The following is a 20,236-nucleotide window of genomic DNA, read 5'->3' as shown; positions in this document are numbered from 1 at the left end:
TGAGAAACATTAAAGTTAAAATTAGGAGCATCCTGTCCGAAAGTGATGCTGAAAAACTAGTCCATGCATTTGTTACTTCCAGACTGGACTGCTGTAATTCAATATTAATAGTTTGTCCCAATAACTCATTAAAGAGCCTCCAGTTCATTCAAAATGCTGCAGCCAGAGTTCTGACTGGAATTAGCAAGAGAGATCATATTTCTCCTACGTTAGCTTCTCTCCATTGGCTCCCTGTAAAATCCAGAATTTAATTTAAATTTCTTCTCCTCACTTATAAATCACTTAATAATCAGGCTCCATCTTATCTTAAAGAACTCATAGTTCCATATCTTCCAAGCAGAACTCTCCGTTGTCAGACTGCAGGTTTACTTGTGGTTCCTAGAGTTTCCAAATGTAGAATGGGAGGCAGAGCCTTTAGCTACCAAGCCCCTCTCCTGTGGAACCAGCTCCCAGTTCAGGTTCAGGGAGGCAGACACCCTCTCTACATTTGAGACTAGACTTAAAACTTTCCTTTTTTATAAAGCTTATAGTTACAGATGGATCAGGTGACTCTGAACCATCTCTTAGTTCTGCTGCTATAGGTTATTCTGCTGGGGGACCTCTACTGATAAACTGAGCTCCTCTCCTCTCTCCTTTTTCCTCTATCCTTTCAAATTCTACCATTGCATGTCATTAACTTTGTGTCTTCTCTCTCTTTTAGTTGTGTTTCCTCCTCTCTGTCTCCCTCTCTCTGTACTTTTCTGCAGGTTTCCTCGGCCTGGAGCTGTACATCTCCAGAATCCAGTTCACCTGTCCAGTGTTTTTGCTGCTTGTTGTTGTTTTTGTTGCCTGCTGTTTTTTTCTCTCTTCTTTCCACTCACCCCAACCGGTCGAGGCAGATGGCCGCCCACTATGAGTCTGGTTCTGCTGGAGGTTTCTTCCTCTAAAGGGAGTTTTTCCTCTCCACTGTTGCCTAAAGCTTGCTCAAATGGGATTGTTGGGTTTTCTCTATAATTTTTTGTATAATTATTCTCTATAAGGTCTTAAACCTTAAACACTGTAAAGTGTCTTGAGATAATAAATAATACTGAATTGAATTGAATTGAATGAAATCATTCCCCTCATACAGTACATATCAGACTTTGTTTGTGTTGTTCCATGAGAGGAAATGATGTGACTGTTTTGATTATGTATTGAAGCTTCTGGGAAGTGTTTACTTGTAATCACCTCTATTTTCCACTGGGAGTGTCTGTTTTGCATTCCAGCTGGGATACTGTTTAGTTCCAACAGCATCATTCCCACCTGGGAGCGTTTCAGAAGCAAAGCACTTTGTTGCAGTTCTGGATTTTAAAAAATGTGTCTTTGTTTTTTTTTTCAAAGTTAAGTTAAGACTTCTGTTTTGTGTTCACTATTGTTAGTTAAAGACATTAACTGTTATACTGGACTGCCTGCTGCCTACACAGCATGTAATCACCCATATGAGGATGGGTTCCCTTTTGAGTCTGGTTCCTGTAGGAGAAAAGAGCAACTTCAGTATGAAAGAAGATAGGAGACATTAGACAGGACAAGGGTTCATAGATAGGACATGGGTAGGACATTTTCTACTACATTCCTCTCAAGGTTTCTTCCTGTTGCCTTCTCAGGGAGTTTTTCCTGCCACCGTCGCCCTCGGCTTGCTCATCAGGGACAATCTGATTTCATGATTCATACACATTCCACTGTTCATGTACTGTTCTTTGGTTGTGTAAAGCTGCTTTGTGACAATGTCAATTGTAAAAAGCACTCTACAAATAACATTGAATTGAATTGAATTGATTCCTACTTTGTTTAGAAGGTGTTTTTCCCACTAGAAACAATACCAAGGTGTAAAGTAGGAGGAAAGTACAACCTGCTTGGTGAATTTAAGCTTTTCAGAAGTGTCCCAGAAGCGTAATCCGTCAAAAGTAGACTCATTATGTATTTTTAGTGGAGAGCTGCTTCTGAGACTCACTGTGGCAAGGTTAGTGGTAGTAAAACCATAAGCTATGGTAGTGACGATCAGCTGCCACTGTTGGACCCAGTGGAAAGTAGGAGTAAAATTCTGCCTTTGTGTTGTTCCAAGAGAGGAAATTATTTGACTGTTTTGACTATGTCTTGATGTTTCTGGGAAGTATTTACTCGTATATATCTTGTGTGGACATCAGCATCACTGTGAAAAATGTATTCATATAATGCCTAATGTCTAACCTTTCATCAGAGAACAACAGGCTATGGTAGAACATCATTACTGTTCACATGGAACAGAGATGACTAGTACAAACCTGATTTTGAGTGGGAGAAATTATGTAATGGGGCACATGTTCAAGCAGTGCGGTAACTTTAGGCCCCTGGGGTTTATAACATTCTTTACATATTAGAATCTATTTTGAGGGAGATTTTAATGAGATCCATAGAGAAACAATTAATCTAATAAAGACTTTTCTCAGTCTGAAACTGTTCACTTTCAGAATTATGTGAGATCAACATACATTAAGTTAATTTTAGTGTGAACTGCCTGTGAATGAATTGTGGGAATCAGCACAGGTTGAATGTTGGTTTAATTGATGTGATACTCTATTTTAGAACGAGTTGTTGCTGTTTGTGTAAACTGGCTGTTTAGTTACTTATTATATAGTTTAGTCAACCTTAATGGATAATGAGACAGAAGCTACATATATAACTCTTGATGGTTATGTAGAAGATGACAAATACAGATATGTGTATTTTATTATCTTGTTCACAGCATATATTCTAATAATCTGCAGTAATTCTACTATTGTTTGTCTTATCTGGATTCACAAAAACCTCCACGAGCCTATGTACATTTTCATTGCAGCTTTGTTGATGAACTCTGTTCTTTTCAGCACTAATATCTACCCAAAACTTTTAAATGACATTTTATCTGACAAACAGATCATATCATTATCAGCCTGTCTCCTTCAGTTTTTTATAATTTACTTTTTAGCCAGCTCAGAGTTCTTACTGCTGGCAGTCATGGCCTATGACAGATATGTTTCTATATGTAAACCTCTGCAGTATCCAACTATTATGAAAAACTCCACTGTGACTGTTTTACTGGTTTTAACTTGGTTTGTATCTGCTTGTCATATTGCAGTCCCAGCAATACTGAGTGCTGAAACTAAACTATGTCACTTAACCATGAAGGGAATATTTTGTAATAATGCAATTTATGAACTTCTATGTTTACACTCAGGAGTAATTACTATATATGGTGTAGTTGCTTTAATAGATCTTGCAATTCTCCCTGTGCTCTTTATAATTTTTACATATACAAAGATACTTCTTATAGCTTATCACAGTTGTAAAGAGGTTAGAAAAAAGGCTGCAGAGACCTGTTTACCTCACCTGCTGGTCTTAATCAGTTTCTCTTGTTTGTGTGCATATGACATCAGTATAGCTCGAGTGGAGTCTAATTTATCAAAAACCGTGAGGTTGTTAATGACATTACAAACTATTTTATACAATCCATTGTTTAATCCGCTCATATATGGGCTCAAAATGAAAGAAATTTCTAAACACCTCAAAAAGTTGTTCTGTACAACCAAAGTCATTTAATGTATTACTGCTGATTAGGTACTAATTGTGCAGAGAATTTTCTAAGGTCATTACACAACACTTTTATATATGACTATTTGAAGTTAGCCTTTTTATTTTTGATAAACTGTTTTTCCATTGGTGAACATACTGATTTTAGATTGATCAGAACATTTCTCTTAAATTAGTCATTCAGGAAGGTGAATTCTTGGAAGTTGTTTTAATTTTGACTATGCAGGCATATCCATGATTGTCTGTGGGTGTGATTGTCAACATTGAGGCTTGTGTGATGATTTAGATGTCCATTCAATTTAATTTTTTTTCAATGAAACCACTTATCACAACTTTGCCTCAACAGAAAAAGTAGCTATTTGAAAGGTGTGTTGCCACTGGTGTGTTGCAAAAAATAAACCAAAATAATAGTAATATACATAGTGATAGTATTTTTTTTTCTTTACTAAGCATACATTATGACTATCGTACCATTAAGGTGGAGCAGACACTTGTTGAATTGCCTTTTATGGAGGTTTCTTTCATTTGTGTGACCGAAGTACAGCAAAGAGAGAACAGCAAAAAATAAATAATTTGTTCTTCTTATATTTGATATTGGCTATTAATGTTACAACATTCATTCTAGCAGCCTTCCACTGACAATTGACAGTTTAAATAAGAAATAATATAAAGTAGCAAAAGGGGTTTCATAGTGGTGAAGTGGTTGGCATGATCATCTCACAGCAAGAGGGCTGGCTAGATGTCTCTCTGTGGAGTTTGCATGTTCTTCCCCTCGTCGGATTCCTCACACTGTCCAGAGACATTCAGTTAGGTTAACATGTCATCAGTATAGAAGGGGTGCCTGATGTTAACTCCACTGGTTTGGAAATGACCTGGCTTAGGGGGTTCAGACCTTTCAGAACAGCATGGGACAGAACATCTCTTCAGAAAATCCTGCACTTGATGGTGACTATTGCAATTCGCTTGAAGTTGGCCTCTACGGTTGTTTTACACAACCCCATTACATTCCTGATTAATGCTCTTAGAGGCCTGTTGATCTTGGACAGCTCTGTGCTTTCCAGGATCCATCTGTGAGGCATTGAGTCATAGGCCTTCTTGTACTCAATTGAGGTGGTGCACAGGTTGGTAAGTCTGGTTGTACAGTATCAAGTGACTGCTGTATCTACCAGTCTTAGGGTGCTTTCACACCACAGCACAGGCTTTAGTTCAATTAAATCGACCTCAAGTTCATTTTCCCTCTTGCTGCGGTTTGTTTTGTGAACACGGTAATCGCACTTGGGTGTGCACCAAAACAACTGCACCGAGACCTCCAAAAAAAGGACCAAATGCTATGAATCGCATGATTTAAGGACTTTGGGTAGTGTGTAGATATTTTCTTGTTTGTCCACTAAAAACATGCTGTCTGATTAATGGAGGACAAACGTGGAGACGTGAGGAGGTGAAGTGTCTCACAGACACCAGGTCTGATGTAATGTAATAAACAATAATCAACAGGATCAAGGACCAATCTGCATTAACATTCATAGTGAACTCACCTCCCTACTGTCACACAAACGCACAGTAGAACAACACTTCACCTTCTTCCTGTATTTACTTCTTCTGTTCCCGCAGCAGAAACATCCAATCAATAAGCGAAGAGGACGTTCTTGCGTAGTTTCACATGACTCATTTTAGTTCACTTGGATTTTTGTCAGTGTGAAAAGAAACTGAACCAAGAGGAAACTCATCCACTAATTTAGACCAAAGCAAATACACTAAGGTGTGAAAGCACCCTTAAATCCACTATCCACTGAGCATACTTCACTTCATCTTAGTAATTGTGTGTGTGTGTGTGTGTATGTGTTTAGTTAAAAAAAAAAAAAAAATTCCCCCCTCGCTCCTTCCTTGGAGCGGTCTTATTTCTTCAAGCTCAGGTCCTCCTTACCAGAGGCCTGGGAGCCTGAGGGTCCTGCGCAGTATCTTAGCTGTTCCTAGGACTGCACTCTTCTGGACAGAGATCTCAGATGTTGTTCCTGGGATCTGCTGGAGCCACTCTCCAGCAGATCCCAGACTCCAGCAGACTCTGGGAGTTACAGCCCCCAGTGTTCCTATCACCCCGGGTACCACTTGTGCCTTCCACATCTTTTCCATCTCTTCTTTCAGCCCTTGGTACTTCTTAGTCTTCTTGTGCTCCTTCTTCCTGATGTTGCTGTCACTTGGGATTGCTACATCCATCACTACACATATACATATATACAATGACATTGAGAAAACATTTATTTCCCAGAACAGGGGTATTTCAACAAAGGTCACAAACCAGGCTGCAGTTGTGTGGGATATACATAAACCATTAGGAGGCTACCAGTGTGCTCTATTAAAACCCAGTTTGATGGAGATTTTAATGAGATCCATAGAGGATGAAGGTAATCTAATAAAAACTTTCCTCAGACTCAAAGAGTTCACTTTCAGAATTTAGTATAATCAACATATTGCCGACTTACTGTAAATGAATAAGACAAGTCAGTACAGGTTGGATGTTGGTGTGTTGTTATAATGAGACTTTTTAGAATTAATTTTTACCTGCTATGTGGTGGTATGGGTAAGATATGGTTTAGTCAACCTTAATGGACAATGAGTCAAATGTTACATATATAACTCTTGATGGTTATGTGGAAGATAACAAGTACAGATATGTTTATTATTTTATCTTGTTCACAGTTTATATTCTAATAATCTGCAGTAATTCTACTATTGTTTGTCTTATCTGGATTCACAAAAACCTCCATGAGCCTATGTACATTTTCATTGCAGCTTTGTTAATGAACACTGTTCTTTTCAGCACCAACATCTACCCAAAACTTTTAAATGACATTTTATCTGACAAACAGATCATATCTTATTCAGCCTGTCTCCTTCAGTTTTTTATATTTTACTCTTTAGGTGGTTCAGAGTTCTTACTGTTGGCAGCCATGGCCTATGACAGGTATGTGTCTATTTGTAAACCTCTGCAATATCCAACTGTCATGAAAAACACCACTGTGAGTATTTTACTGGTTTTAGCTTGGACTGTACCTGCGTGTCATAGTGCAGTTTCAGCGATACTCAGTGCTGAAACTAAACTTTGTAGCTTTATTATGAAAGGAATATTTTGTAACAATGCAATTTATGAACTTCATTGTGTTCACTCAAAAGTCATTACTATATATGGTGTAGTTGCTTTAATAGATCTTGGAATTCTCCCTGTGCTCTTCATAATTTTCACATACACAAAAATACTTCTTATAGCTTATCGCAGGGGTAGAGAAGTCAGGAAAAAAGCTGCAGAGACCTGTTTGCCTCACCTGCTGGTTTTAATCAGTTTCTCCTGTTTAACTTTGTATGACATCAGTATAGCTCGAGTGGAGTCTAATTTATCAAAAACTGTGAGGTTGTTAATGACATTACAAACAATTTTATACAATCCATTGTTTAATCCGCTCATATATGGGCTCAAAATGAAAGAAATTTCTAAACACCTCAAAAGATTGTTCAGTCCAAATAAAATCATCTGACATATGAACACTGGTTAAAGTAATTAACTAGTGTTCTGATGCTCAACTGCTGCATGTACTGACATCAGATAATATTTTATTTCAATTCAAACTTTTCTTATCTGGGAAAATAAGGAAAGTTAAATTTCTTGTATCTGTGGCAGTTGGGGCTGGGGCATGTGTGATGGTCATATCAGAGGTGCCCTGCAGAAACTGATAATGTAATAACTGCATATGGTGTAATAAGAGATGTAGCCAAAGCTGAAAGGCAATAATGTCCTAATCTAATAGAAATGGTGAACACATACAGTAACAACTGCACATAATACAATAACTTATTAATCAGAAAACCAATAAGTCAACCACAGTAATAAATGAGAACACAGGTCCAGCTATAAATAAGAATGAGGGAGCGCAAGTTGCAAAGATGTGGTTGTGGTGGATGGATGACATATAATGTGGAGGACTGACAAGCTGCAGCCCCAGTGCTGAGTCCAGAATCTTTTGTGAGCTTGGGTTTAGGCAAGAAAAGCACTTGGTTAAGGTTAGAGAAAGATCATCCATAAATTTGATCTAAGATATTGTGTGAGCAGTGACTGTTTGATTTTTCCGTGTTAACCTAGCTCACAATCTGTCCCTCCATGTCTTTAACACACTGCTGTTAGTGTCTAAACCCAAACATAAAAATCTTAACTGGAAGTTGAGTCATGGCAACTGGACTTCCTTTTGTTAGTTGAAACATTTCGCTGCTCATCCAAGTAGCTTTTTCAGTCTGAAGACAGTTGGTTAGAGGCCACAAATCTATGCTCCAGGTTTGGTTTCCCTCCACCCCTTGGTCTGAATAGGCTTGTTAGGTGAAACAAAGGATGGGGAGGATGTGAAGGATTTACAAGGATGTACTGGCCATGACTCAAGTTCCAGATAACTTTGCCTGGACGACTGAAAATCTTCACCGACATAAAAACTTATTTTTGCATAAATTAAAAAATTGCAGACAAAAATTTCTTGCCTGTGTACATTTGATAATAAATATTAATGGATTTGCGACCTGTCATTTGCAATAATTGTGAACATATAGTCAATATGTTGATGGAAAATCTAATTGGGACACACAGAAACATATTTGTGATTTCAGTGTAGTTGTATAGACACATTATTTCAGGAGACTAGGTTTTAAAACGGAAAATCTGTTAAAAGCATCATTTGATTACTAGCCCATGAAGCTCTATAGTTTTTTTCAGATGGACGACTGTTCCTAGATATTTTTGCAAATTAAATTTGACATGCAATAGCAGTATTTGCATTTACAGACTTGTGCACATTTACACATTTCAATTAGTATTTATTTGTTTGTGTACACAATTATAGATTATTTTCTACAATGTTTGATATCCCCTGGACCATTGTTAGGGGAGGTTTCAGTCAAGTTACTAAGTGGGTCCGACAGTCATTTGAATGAACAGGTGTACATGTGTGTGAAAGTGTGAACGTGTGAAAATTGACACTGTCAAGTCTGTAAATATGTGAGTTGAAAATATGTGTCAAATGTAAATGAGTGCTGAATCTGAGTTTGTATACATGTACACAAATCTGTAAATGTACACCAAAATTTAGGACACCCCTCCCCAAACATTACCAATAAGACCTTTACACTGCTCTATCTCAATCATCAGATACCAAAACAGATCAGGCCTCCAGGGTTTTGTAAAGTTCTGTACTTATTAGAATCTATTCTATAGAGATTAAAGTGTGACTCACAGAGGATGAAGTAATCCAATAAAAACTTTCCTCAGACTCATACAGTTCACTTTAAGAATATTTTGTGTTCAGCTTAATGTCAGCTGTTTGTGAATGAAAAAGACAGTTTGTACAGGTTGGATATGAAATTATTGCTATGCTACTCCAGTTTAAAACTAGTTATTACTGGTTATGCAATCTGCCTGTTTAATAACTTAACAAATGGCTTAGTCAACCTTAATGGATAATGAGACAGAAGCTACATATATAACTCTTGATGGTTATGTAGAAGATGACAAATACAGATATGTTTATTTTTTTATTTTGTTCACAGTTTATATTCTAATAATCTGCAGTAATTCTACTATCGTTTGTCTTATCTGGATTCACAAAAACCTCCACGAGCCTATGTACATTTTCATTGCAGCTTTGTTGATGAACTCTGTTCTTTTCAGCACTAATATCTACCCAAAACTTTTAAATGACATTTTATCTGACAAACAGATCATATCTTATTCAGCCTGTCTCCTTCAGTTTTTTATATTTTACTCTTTAGGTAGTTCAGAGTTCTTACTGTTGGCAGTCATGGCCTATGACAGATATGTGTCTATATGTAAACCTCTGCAATATTCGACTATCATGAAGAACTCCACTGTGACTGTTTTACTGATTTTAACTTGGTTTGTATCTGCGTGTCATATTGCAGTCCCAGCAATACTGAGTGCTGAAACTAAACTATGTAACTTTATTATGAAAGGAATATTTTGTAACAATGCAATTTATGAACTTCATTGTGTTCACTCAAAGGTCATTACTATATATGGTGTAGTTGCTTTAATAGATCTTGCAATTCTCCCTGTGCTCTTCATAGTTTTTACATATACAAAAATACTTCTTATAGCTTATCGCAGGGGTAGAGAAGTCAGGAAAAAAGCTGCAGAGACCTGTTTACCTCACCTGCTGGTTTTAATCACTTTCTCCTGTTTAAGTGTATATGACATTAGTATAGCTCGAGTGGAGTCTAATTTATCAAAAACTGCCCATTTAATAATGACATTACAAGTAATTTTGTATCATCCTCTGTTTAATCCTCTTATATATGGGCTCAAAATGAAAGAAATTTCTAAACATCTCCAAAGGTTATGTCCAACCAAAATCATCTGACATATTAACACTGATTAAAGTTACTTCTGAAATAAGTATAAAGAGAATTATTTAGGTCATTACTAAAGACCATATTTGTACATTAGAATTTGCATTTGTTTATTTTTAAGAAAAGTTATATATAGTGTTTTTTGTCTTTACTGCTGCACATGTTGACATCAGAAACGTTTTTTTTTTTTTTTCTGCATACTACACACTTGACTTGACTGGAGAAATAGTGAAGTAAGATTGTTTGTATCTGTAGCAAGCAGTGTTACTGCACAAGTGATGAATTTCATATGAGAGCAATGTTTTCATATTTTTGAAAAGTTTAAATAAAAGTTTTCTTTGCAATGGCATTGCTCTGACTTTTACTGAGGAAAAAATAAACCTAATTAAACTTTCAGCAAAAGAAAGAGATATGTACAGAGATACACTGACCACAGGAGCCCATGGGTGAAATTTATACTGTAATCATCAGAAAATCAACAACAATTAAGGACACACATCCAGCAATAAGAACAATCACAGTAAACACCAAGTGATTATGACTGAAACTATGTAACTGCCATAATATTTTAGCACTGCCACAGAGGTCACAGCTCTAAGTCTGCCCAGTCTCATAAAGAATAAAAAAACATGATTATAAACCAAGAAATGCCTTTTGGACCCAAAGGCCGCTTTGAAGGAATCATCACACAAACATTTTTTTAAATTTAATGCATCAAAGGAATATGAGACAAATCATGTTTAATAAAAAAGGTAACTTTAAATAATGTTAGGTGTCAACCCACAAAGCTTGCTCTTCATAAAGGTTGATATATTAGCAAATTTGCTTTTACAGTATCACAGTAGCACATTTAAAAAACTTCAATCCATATTTTTGGGTTCAGATTTAAAACTTCATTGTCATTCATTTAAGGCACAAGTATTCATATGAACCATAATTAGAAGCCCTGACACGCTAGCTACAGAAAAGACAGAACAGAAGTACGGCTGAAAAAAGTGCTCAGGATTCTGATGGCCTGTGGAATTAAACTGGTTCTAAACCTCAGACTGTGGCACCTCCTGGTGGAGACCAGCATAGAAAAGACAAGAGAGAAAGTGTGCGGATACAGCTACTAGTTACTCAGAAACTCTTAAGGGTCAAAGTGTCAACTTTGGAAACTTTTCCGGTTTGAATTATGGTTATGATGTTCCAGCCACCTTGTCTAGTAGTAGCAGTCTTGGACCTCCACAATCCTGTCTGTCAACCATTTTTACTGAATTTCATGCATTTGTTAACAAGGCAAACATCAGTGTAAGGGATTTTTTTAAATTTACTGCACTAAACCCATCAAAGACATAGTAAGAACATTGCAACTGACAAATACTGCAATATTTAAAAAAAATAAAATAAAATAACAAGCAGCTTAGCAACAGGAAAATGACTGGAAGACCACAGACAACTAAAGAAGTTAGGAAGAAGAAGAAGAAGGAGGAACACCTTTTAGACAAAACTGACAAGTTAAAGTTAAGTAGTGCTTTTAAGAATGCTTACTTCACTTGGTTGATTGCAAAAAGCATGAAGAAAAACAGAAAACAAAAAACAAGAAACTGTTTCGACAAAAAACTGCATGTCCAGGGACCTGAAGCAGGTCCCCATACATTTTAATAGCTCCTGCCTTTGTGATACTGATGACATATTTGTTGAGTTTAATGAGATCCATAGAGGGTGCAGTCTCATAAAGTCATTTTACAAACTGGAACAGTTTCCTGAAGAGAAACACTACAAGTGCATTTCAGAGTCAGGTATTAATAACACGATGACGAGTTATAATTCATTTATGCAATTCTAGTCTACGTGTCTTTCACAGTTTGTATTCAAAGTTTTCTCAATATATAATCTACCGGTCAACTGGAAACTGGTAATACCATATCTGACAATATAATGTCAATGGTAATGCATGGAGAACTAAATGTCACATATATAACTCTTGATGGTCATGTAGAATTGCACATATATAAATATCTTTACTTTGTGATCATGTTGACAGTATATATTCTAATATTTATCTGTAATTCTATTATTTTAGGTCTTGTTATGATCCACAAAAACCTCCATGAGCCTATGTACATTTTCATTGCAGCTTTGTTACTGAACTCTGTACTTTTCAGCACTAACATCTACCCAAAACTACTGATTGACTTCTTATCACAAAAACAGATCATATCTTATCAAGTTTGTCTTTTTCAGTGTTTTCTTTTTTACTCATTATATTGTTCAGAGTTCTTACTGTTAGCAGCCATGGCCTATGACAGATATGTGGCTATATGTAAACCTCTGCAGTATCCAACTATCATGAGAAAAAGAACTATGATTATTTTGTTGATTTTAGCCTGGCTTCTGCCTGCTTGTCAGGTTGCAGTGCCAGTTGGACTAAATGCTAATAACAAACTCTGTAGCTTTACACTGAAAGGAGTTTTCTGTAACAATTCTATTAACCATCTTTACTGTGATAGTTCAAGAGCAGTAACTATATATGGTGTGGTTGTTCTGCTTAACCTTGTTTTCTTTCCTATGCTTTTCATACTTTTCACATACGCAAAGATACTTATTATATCATATCAAAGTTGTGGAGAAGTCAGGAGAAAAGCTGCACAGACCTGTTTACCTCATCTGCTTGTTTTAATCAACTATTCTTGTTTGGTTACTTATGATATCATTATAGTCAGAATGGCATCTGATTTTCCAAAAACTGCCCGTTTTGTAATGACTTTACAAATAGTAATGTATAATCCTCTTTTTAATCCTATCATATACGGACTAAAATTGAGAGAGATTTCTAAACACCTCAAAAGGTTGTTCTGTCAGCATAAATTGAAGTGATAGAGCATTACTGATTTTCTTATTTCAAATGTAATAATATAAAAGAAGTGAAGTGGTGAGCTCTTATTCACAGGACGTATTCAGTATAATCATAATAATACATTTAGCTTTATGTCTATAGTTCAACCACAGTGAGAAGCATTTGCTCAAAGAATCTAATTATTGATAGATGTGTGATTTTATTCTGTATATTAACCACACTTTTCTCACTTTTTTGCAAATCAACCAAACGGTGCTACCAATAGTTTTTATTTTTTCATTTGGGTTGTGTTAGTTTAGAAAGATGAACAAGTGTTTTCTATTTTCTGTAGTAGTGTTGTTTATGACTTTTTGGTTGAAACAATAGATTTCAAAATTGGGTTTATCACCGACGCTATTATTGATTTGATAGATAATACAATAAATGGTTAATAACTTGGGTAAATATGTCTGTCTTCACTTTTCTATAAAATATCTGACAAAAAACAATTTACAGATTAATCACAGGAAGGCATTTGCCTCATGCTGCTTTTGTACCATTTTCAGTTTAATATAGATTTTAATTGATATTCAAGTCATTGACTTCCAGTTTTATTTCACAGTGTACTAACTTGACTTCAATCAATAACCTCTGTCTTGTCTGAATTTTGGAGTAGAAAATTAGTGAACATCCAGGCCTTTATGTCTTTTAAACAGCTTGAAGTCTGATTAATTGATTAGTTTTGTTGGGTTTAATAGATGAATATACCTGGGTGTCATCTGCATAACAATGTAGATCTACATCTGTGTTTTCTAATTTTACTACCTAGAGAGACACATATATATAAAGTGAAAAGTATCAGTCTATGCACAGAACCCTGTGGAACTCCGTAACTAACTCATCATTAACATGTACAAACTGGAATCTATCTGATAGATAATATTTTAACCAGCCTAGTGCTGTTCCGTTAACTGTAGTAAAGTGATGCTGTGATCTATAATGTCGAAATGCAGAATAAGAGGACTATGATGTACCCTAAATCCTGACTGGATTCTATTCTATTCTTGCACAGGTGGTCACATAATTGCTTTGAGTACTACTTCTGACTACTTTTTAAAGGATTTTAGAGATAAAAGGCAGATTCGATATTGGTCTATAGTTTACTAAAATCCCCCGAGTCAACAGAGGCAGGACTTGAGGTAATGGTAGTGCTGACAAGCCTCCAGAGTTTATTGAAGTTGTTTACATGTTGGTATTTCTTAGTGGAGAGTTTAATGAGATCCACAGAGGGTGAAGAAATCTCATAATAAAAAAGCCACAGAGCAGAACACTTCACTCCCTATGACCTGAAGGACACACACAAATGTAGCTAGCTGATTGTATGTACTGTGAAAAAAAAAGTTTTTTTTAACCTTTTTGTTTGTGCCTGTTAATAATGGAAGATGAATCAAATGCAACATTTATAACTTTTAGTGGGTATGTTGAAGTTTACAGATATAGATTTGTTTATTTTGTGGTCATGTTTACAGTATATATACTAATAATCTGCAGTAATTTATCCATCGTTGGCCTTATTTGGATTCATCAAAACCTCCATGAGCCCATGTACATTTTCATTGCAGCTTTGTTAATGAACTCTATTCTTTACTGTGCTAATATCTACCCAAAGGTTTTGATTGACATTTTATCAGAAAAACAGATCATAACTTATCAAGCCTGTCTCGTTCAGTGTTTTCTGTATTACTCTTTAAGTGGTTCAGAACTCTTAGTGTTAGCAGCCATGGCCTATGACAGATATTTGTCTATATGTAAACCTCTGCAATATCCAACTATCATGAGAAAAACTACGATCTGTTCAGTCCTAAGTTTAGCTTGGATTGTGCCTGCCTGTCAGGTTGCAGTGCCAGTTGTATTGAGTGCAGATACTAAACTGTGTAATTTTGTTTTGAAAGGAATCTTTTGTAATAATTCAGCCTACAAACTTCACTGTATGAGTTCAAGATCTCTCTCTGTGTATGGGGTGGTTGTTTTGGTAAATGTTGTTTTTCTTCCCATGGTCTTCATACTTTTCACATACACTAAGATATTTCTCATCACCTACCAAAAATGTGGGGCAGTCAGGAGAAAAGCTGCACAGACCTGTTTACCTCATCTGCTGGTTTTAATGAACTTCTCATGTTTGGTCACATATGATGTCATTATTGTTAAACTGGAATCAGATTTCCCAACAACAGTACGTTTAATAATGACTTTACAAATGATTCTGTATCATCCTCTCTTTAACCCAATCATATATGGACTGAAGATGAAAGAAATCTCTAAACACCTGAAGCGATTGTTCTTTCAACACAAACTACAGTGATCTATCAGCAGACAACAACAACACAGACATTAGATTAAACAATATGTTGACTGATCATTCTGTTTTAGTTAGTCAATAATCTATTATTTAATTAATTTAAATATAGTACAGCCCTATCACCAGTAATGTCTCTGTAATTTGTTTCAGATTTATTGAGTCAAACTGTGTTTTTTATGGTGATTCCATCATTTTTTATAAAAGCTTAAGATTATCAAGGAATTCTAGAGCTAAACAGAAACCTCATTAATAACACCAGCAGTTGCTAGTTTGCAGTGATTGCAGATTTTTGTACAGGACATTTTCATTTGTTTTATTAATATGTTTCAAAAAGTTCTGTTAGATGTTTTTTGTTGAATATCGAATAAACACTATGGGATGTCAAGTACTTTTGTTAGTTAGAGAAAATTGCAGTTCTGTTTTTGTGGAAGGTTATCTGAATGTCTTTATCCCTTTTATTCTAATACAGTAAACTGACTTTAGAAACTCACTCATACAGCATATTGCATATTGACAGTAGTGAAAATAGTAGTAAACAAATAAACATATATATACTTTCAGTTAAAAGTTTAGACAGTCCTTCTCCTTCAGTGGTTTTTGTTTATTATCACACTTTTCAGAACATGTACATTGTACATTAATACTGAAGACATCTAAACTATGAATTATGTTGTAAGAAAAGTTATGTTCTATGTATATATAACTGTATCTTTATATTCACTTTTAAAATGTCTTTTTGCTTCATATGAAATATTAAAATTACCATCGGTGGGTGAAAACAAGCTTTTAAAATGAGTTAATATAATAAGTGATACGTTATTAATGCCCCTGGGGAGATGTTTTTTGGACAGGCAGTGGCATTTTAGGTGCCAAGGGTTCAGGGTTCAGTGTCTTGTCCAGGGATTCTGAAACACTTAGAATATGTATCTTTTTTTTTAGCCAGTGATTGATTTTGTTTTATTGAACTTGATGTTTTACTGAGTGATATAGTGCACAGTGTGGTTCAGTGTCTAGAGGAGGTGAGGAGATGTGTGCAACCCCCATCATTCAGAAACACAACATACAACCAGAACTGACACATGAATTTCTGCCATTCTAGGCAAAAAACTATTTTGCCCCCCTCTATTTCCAACCTCAAAAGCTAAAAAAATTCTTCCTCTCACTCACAGGGGTTGGGCTTGGGTATGCTTCAAGCTCGTGGTGTCGCTGGTACTGCAGCAAAAGCTGGAGAGGGACGTAGGATGACGTAAATAATAATCGGCCTGGGATGTGGAACATTACATTTCATTGTAACATGTAGATCTGCAGAGAAATTCGTAGTAGTTCATCTTTTTTAAAAGAGGGTATCTAGGCAATTCACGAGTCGGCATTTAACTCACAGACTTTATCTATGTTCCAGTTGTCTGGATACTTTATCTCCATGTATGGAATAATTTTATGTTGTTACATATTGTTGACTTTGTAAAGTGCCTCGAGAAGACACTTGTTGTCATTTGGAGCTATTTAAAGAAACTGAATAAACATCAAGACCAAGTTCTCCCTGGTGAATATAAACATTAGATGAAAAACATCAGACAGTGTGGTAATTATTGTCACTTCTCAGGATTGTTGCCACTAAATTAAGAATTATTAAGGATTCATTGATGACATCAGATGAAATTCAATGCTCAAGTTTTATTATTGTTTAATTTCATTTATTAAAAGTTGTATTTCATGTAAAGTAATTAAATAATAATAATAAAAATTGTATTCATGCTCCTGTGTTTAATTTGATATTTTCAGGTTCATTACATGTTATTGTATTTCATTCCATATATTCAGTGTTTTTATTCAACTCAAGATTTCATTAAATTTTTATTGAGTAATGTCCTGTATGGCATACCATAATATAGCTAATATACATGTATATAAATATGTAAATAATAATACCAGATGTAAATCAATACAGTGGGGACTGAGCTCATACTCATGCAATAGGTGGGGGCTGAAGTAACCCAGAGAAATGGATTCAGTGAGAGACAATTTAGTGCACGGTTGTCCCCCACAAAGATTTTAAATGAGCTGGGGTTTATAGTCTTTATACAGGTTTTCATTTATTTATTTTTAACAGGGGGCACAGGGAAACAAGTGTAACAGGTCAGAGTTCCTACACTTTGGTGTAGTAGGAAGAATCGGATCAGTGCAGAGAGTGGGCAGAGTTTGGGAGGTGGGGTTAAGCAGTGGGATTAAAAACACAGCGAAGACTCAAACCGATCACTTTTAGTTCTGTGCTTCTGTACGTGCTGGACATCACAAGTGAATTTTAAGATCAGGTATTGATGATGATGGATCTTAACTTAGTGAATGTCACATATATAATTTTTGATGGTCATGTGGAAGTGGATAAATACAGGTATCTTTACTTTGTTATCTTGTTTACAGCATATATTTTAATACTCTGCACTAATTCTACTATTGTGTGTCTCATAGTGATTCACAGAAACCTCCATGAGCCGATGTACATTTTTATTGCAGCTTTGTTGGTGAACTCTATTCTTTTCAGCACTAATATCTACCCAAAACTATTAATTGACTTCTTATCTGAGAAACAGATCATATCATATTCAGGTTGTCTCTTCCAGTGGTTTGCATACTATTCTCTAGCCAGTTCAGAGTTCTTACTGTTGACAGTCATGGCTTATGACAGATATGTGTCTATATGTAAACCTCTGCAGTATCCAACTATCATGAGACAAACAAATATTAGATTTTTCCTGACAGCAGCTTGGCTCCTGCCAGCCTGTCAGACAGCAGTGCCAGTGGGGCTGAGTGCTGATGCTAAACTCTGTAACTATTACTTTAAAGGGATCATCTGCAGCAGTACAGTGTACAAACTGCACTGTGGCAGCTCAAGAGTACTATTGGTATATGGTTTGGTTGTTTCAGTAAATGTTATAATTCTACCTGTGTTTTTTATACTTTTGACATATACCAGGATAATTATAATATGCTATCGAAGTTGTAGAGAAGTCAGAACAAAAGCTGCTCAGACCTGTTTACCTCACCTGCTGGTTCTACTTAACTTCTCCTGTTTATGTGCATATGATGTACTTCTAGTCAGACTAGACACAAATTTTTCTAAAACTGTGAATTTAATAATGACCTTACAAATCATTTTATATCATCCTCTCTTCAATCCAATTATATATGGACTAAAGATGAAAGAGATTTATAAACAGCTCAAGAGGTTGTTCTGTCTACTGAAAATGGTTTAATGTACTAACACTCACTACTGTTGTACACTCATGGCTCATCACGTAGAGATTTCTCCTCAGTGAAATGTGTAAAGATGTGTTCCTAAAACACTATGATGCAGAACATCATCTGTTTCAGCAATGTGATAAGTAATGAATACCCAGTGTGCTGCACTTAGAAATAGATAGAAGCATGTTAGAAGTAATGATGAGTGTTGTTGTTGGCATGTGCACATTTCTGTTTACTTACTACTTGAAAAGGCAGAAATTATTAAACCATATTCTTGCTGTCAGCCTCTCACTTCATCATTATAATACGTGGACTGTGTCAACTTTATTTGTTAATGTGTTTCCCTGAAATATGTATGTACATATACACAGTAACTGACTATGATTATATGCTATATGCTTATCCAAAATAAGTAACCACCTTGATTTAACTAAGCTAATGGTAAGAACCTCCACTGGATAATTACTGCATGTATGATTATGTTTCAGCTGGTAACAAGTTCAAGATGTTAATCTGTTTCAGAAGGATCAAATTATTGATATGAATCAAAGAAAACATCTAAGGAGATTGATGTAAAAACTGGGTTAAGAACTGTCCAATAGAAGAAGGTCATGTGGTCTGATGAGTCCAGATTTACCCTGATCCAGAGTGATGGAGCGTCAGGGTATAAAGAGAGGAGGTGAAGTGATGCACCCATCATGACTAGTGCCTACTGTACAAGCCTGTGGGGGCAGTGCTATGATCTGGGGTTGCTGCAGTTGGTCAGGTCTAGGTTCAGCAACGTTATGTGTTCAAAAAATGAGGTCAGCTGACTACCTGAATATACTGAATGACCAGGTTATTACATCAATGTATTTTTTCTTCCCTGATGAAATGGACATATTCCAAGATAATAATGTCAGGATTCATCAGGCTCAAATGGTAAAAGAGTGGTTCAGGGAGCAGGACTCATCATTTTTAAACGTGGATTGGCCCCTACAGAGTGCTGGAGAAGACTTTGCACAGCGGTCCGACTGTCCCATTATAAATACAAGATATTGGAGAAAAATTGATGCAACTCTTGAATAAATGTTGTGACATTGTAGAAGCTTATTGAAATGATGCTACAGTGAATGTGCGTAATCTGCCTGGAGAAGTTGTGTGTGTGAGTTTTATTTGGAAGGGCGGTACATGTTCTGTCTAAGAACAATTTAGAAAATAAAAGGACACACAGCTAAAACAAGGACTGATAAACATTTATCTGGTGTCACATACAAGCAGGAGAAAAAAATAGTTGCCTATAAAAATCGACAGTTGTAAATGTTTAGATCAATATCACAAAAAACAATGAATGACAACATACAAAGTCAGATATGTACAGTAGTGTAAGGGTGCAGCGTGCAGGTAAGAGCTGGAAGACAGGCAACGTTAGGTGGATATATACAGTAGCTCCATGTATACATGTCTGTAGTTGCTATAGGAAGTATTCATGATTTTCACTTATAACATATTTTACACATTATAAATGAAATTTAAAATTGAAAGAATTGCATTTCCCCCATCAGTCAACACACAGTAACCCATACAGTAGAAACTGTAAATAGTACAATGTAAAATAATTAGAATCAATAACAATTAAAACAATAAGGCCCAATAAAAGGAAAAAGCACTATGTTTGCAACGAAGTAAAGTAATTGTCTGATGTACAGACAATTAGACATCATATTGAAATTGTAAACTAACTAAATGTTACTTAATAATTTGTCATTACTTAAAAATCTGCTAATTTGTGTTTATTATGAATCAACTATGATTATTTTTAAATGATCTAATATTCTTAAGTATCTAATATTTAAATGGTTTTTGCTGTATTA

General features: G+C 35.6%; 6 protein-coding genes across 6 annotated transcripts; all 6 read left to right on the top strand.

The window, feature by feature from the left end:
- Positions 1–2,646: 2,646 nt before the first annotated feature.
- LOC113173629 (olfactory receptor 11A1-like) lies at positions 2,647–3,573 on the top strand. The gene has a single exon (XM_026377096.1). It carries the CDS (start codon positions 2,647–2,649, stop codon positions 3,571–3,573), a length of 927 nt encoding a protein of 308 aa, XP_026232881.1.
- A 2,594-nt stretch (positions 3,574–6,167) lies between these two features.
- LOC113173501 (olfactory receptor 6N2-like) lies at positions 6,168–7,094 on the top strand. Its single transcript, XM_026376925.1, has one exon. The coding sequence runs from the start codon at positions 6,168–6,170 to the stop codon at positions 7,092–7,094; it is 927 nt and encodes a 308-aa protein (XP_026232710.1).
- Positions 7,095–9,050: 1,956 nt separating this feature from the next.
- On the top strand, positions 9,051–9,974 carry LOC113173603 (olfactory receptor 11G2-like). Its single transcript, XM_026377054.1, has one exon. It carries the CDS (start codon positions 9,051–9,053, stop codon positions 9,972–9,974), a length of 924 nt encoding a protein of 307 aa, XP_026232839.1.
- Positions 9,975–11,889: 1,915 nt separating this feature from the next.
- Positions 11,890–12,822, top strand: LOC113173567 (olfactory receptor 11A1-like). The gene has a single exon (XM_026376998.1). It carries the CDS (start codon positions 11,890–11,892, stop codon positions 12,820–12,822), a length of 933 nt encoding a protein of 310 aa, XP_026232783.1.
- Positions 12,823–14,216: 1,394 nt separating this feature from the next.
- On the top strand, positions 14,217–15,143 carry LOC113173507 (olfactory receptor 6N2-like). The gene has a single exon (XM_026376933.1). It carries the CDS (start codon positions 14,217–14,219, stop codon positions 15,141–15,143), a length of 927 nt encoding a protein of 308 aa, XP_026232718.1.
- A 2,315-nt stretch (positions 15,144–17,458) lies between these two features.
- Positions 17,459–18,394, top strand: LOC113173272 (olfactory receptor 11A1-like). Its single transcript, XM_026376677.1, has one exon. It carries the CDS (start codon positions 17,459–17,461, stop codon positions 18,392–18,394), a length of 936 nt encoding a protein of 311 aa, XP_026232462.1.
- The last annotated feature ends 1,842 nt before the right edge of the window (positions 18,395–20,236 follow it).

This window comes from Anabas testudineus, chromosome 21 (genome assembly GCF_900324465.2).
Source record: "Anabas testudineus chromosome 21, fAnaTes1.2, whole genome shotgun sequence".
Classification (NCBI taxonomy): domain Eukaryota; kingdom Metazoa; phylum Chordata; class Actinopteri; order Anabantiformes; family Anabantidae; genus Anabas; species Anabas testudineus.
This window is presented reverse-complemented; position numbering and strand designations above follow the sequence as displayed.

Bases quoted from the DNA above. Each gene is read 5' to 3' on its own strand.
- LOC113173629 (XM_026377096.1), top strand. From the start codon at position 2,647: ATGGATAATGAGACAGAAGCTACATATATAACTCTTGATGGTTATGTA.
- LOC113173501 (XM_026376925.1), top strand. From the start codon at position 6,168: ATGGACAATGAGTCAAATGTTACATATATAACTCTTGATGGTTATGTG.
- LOC113173603 (XM_026377054.1), top strand. From the start codon at position 9,051: ATGGATAATGAGACAGAAGCTACATATATAACTCTTGATGGTTATGTA.
- LOC113173567 (XM_026376998.1), top strand. From the start codon at position 11,890: ATGGTAATGCATGGAGAACTAAATGTCACATATATAACTCTTGATGGT.
- LOC113173507 (XM_026376933.1), top strand. From the start codon at position 14,217: ATGGAAGATGAATCAAATGCAACATTTATAACTTTTAGTGGGTATGTT.
- LOC113173272 (XM_026376677.1), top strand. From the start codon at position 17,459: ATGATGATGGATCTTAACTTAGTGAATGTCACATATATAATTTTTGAT.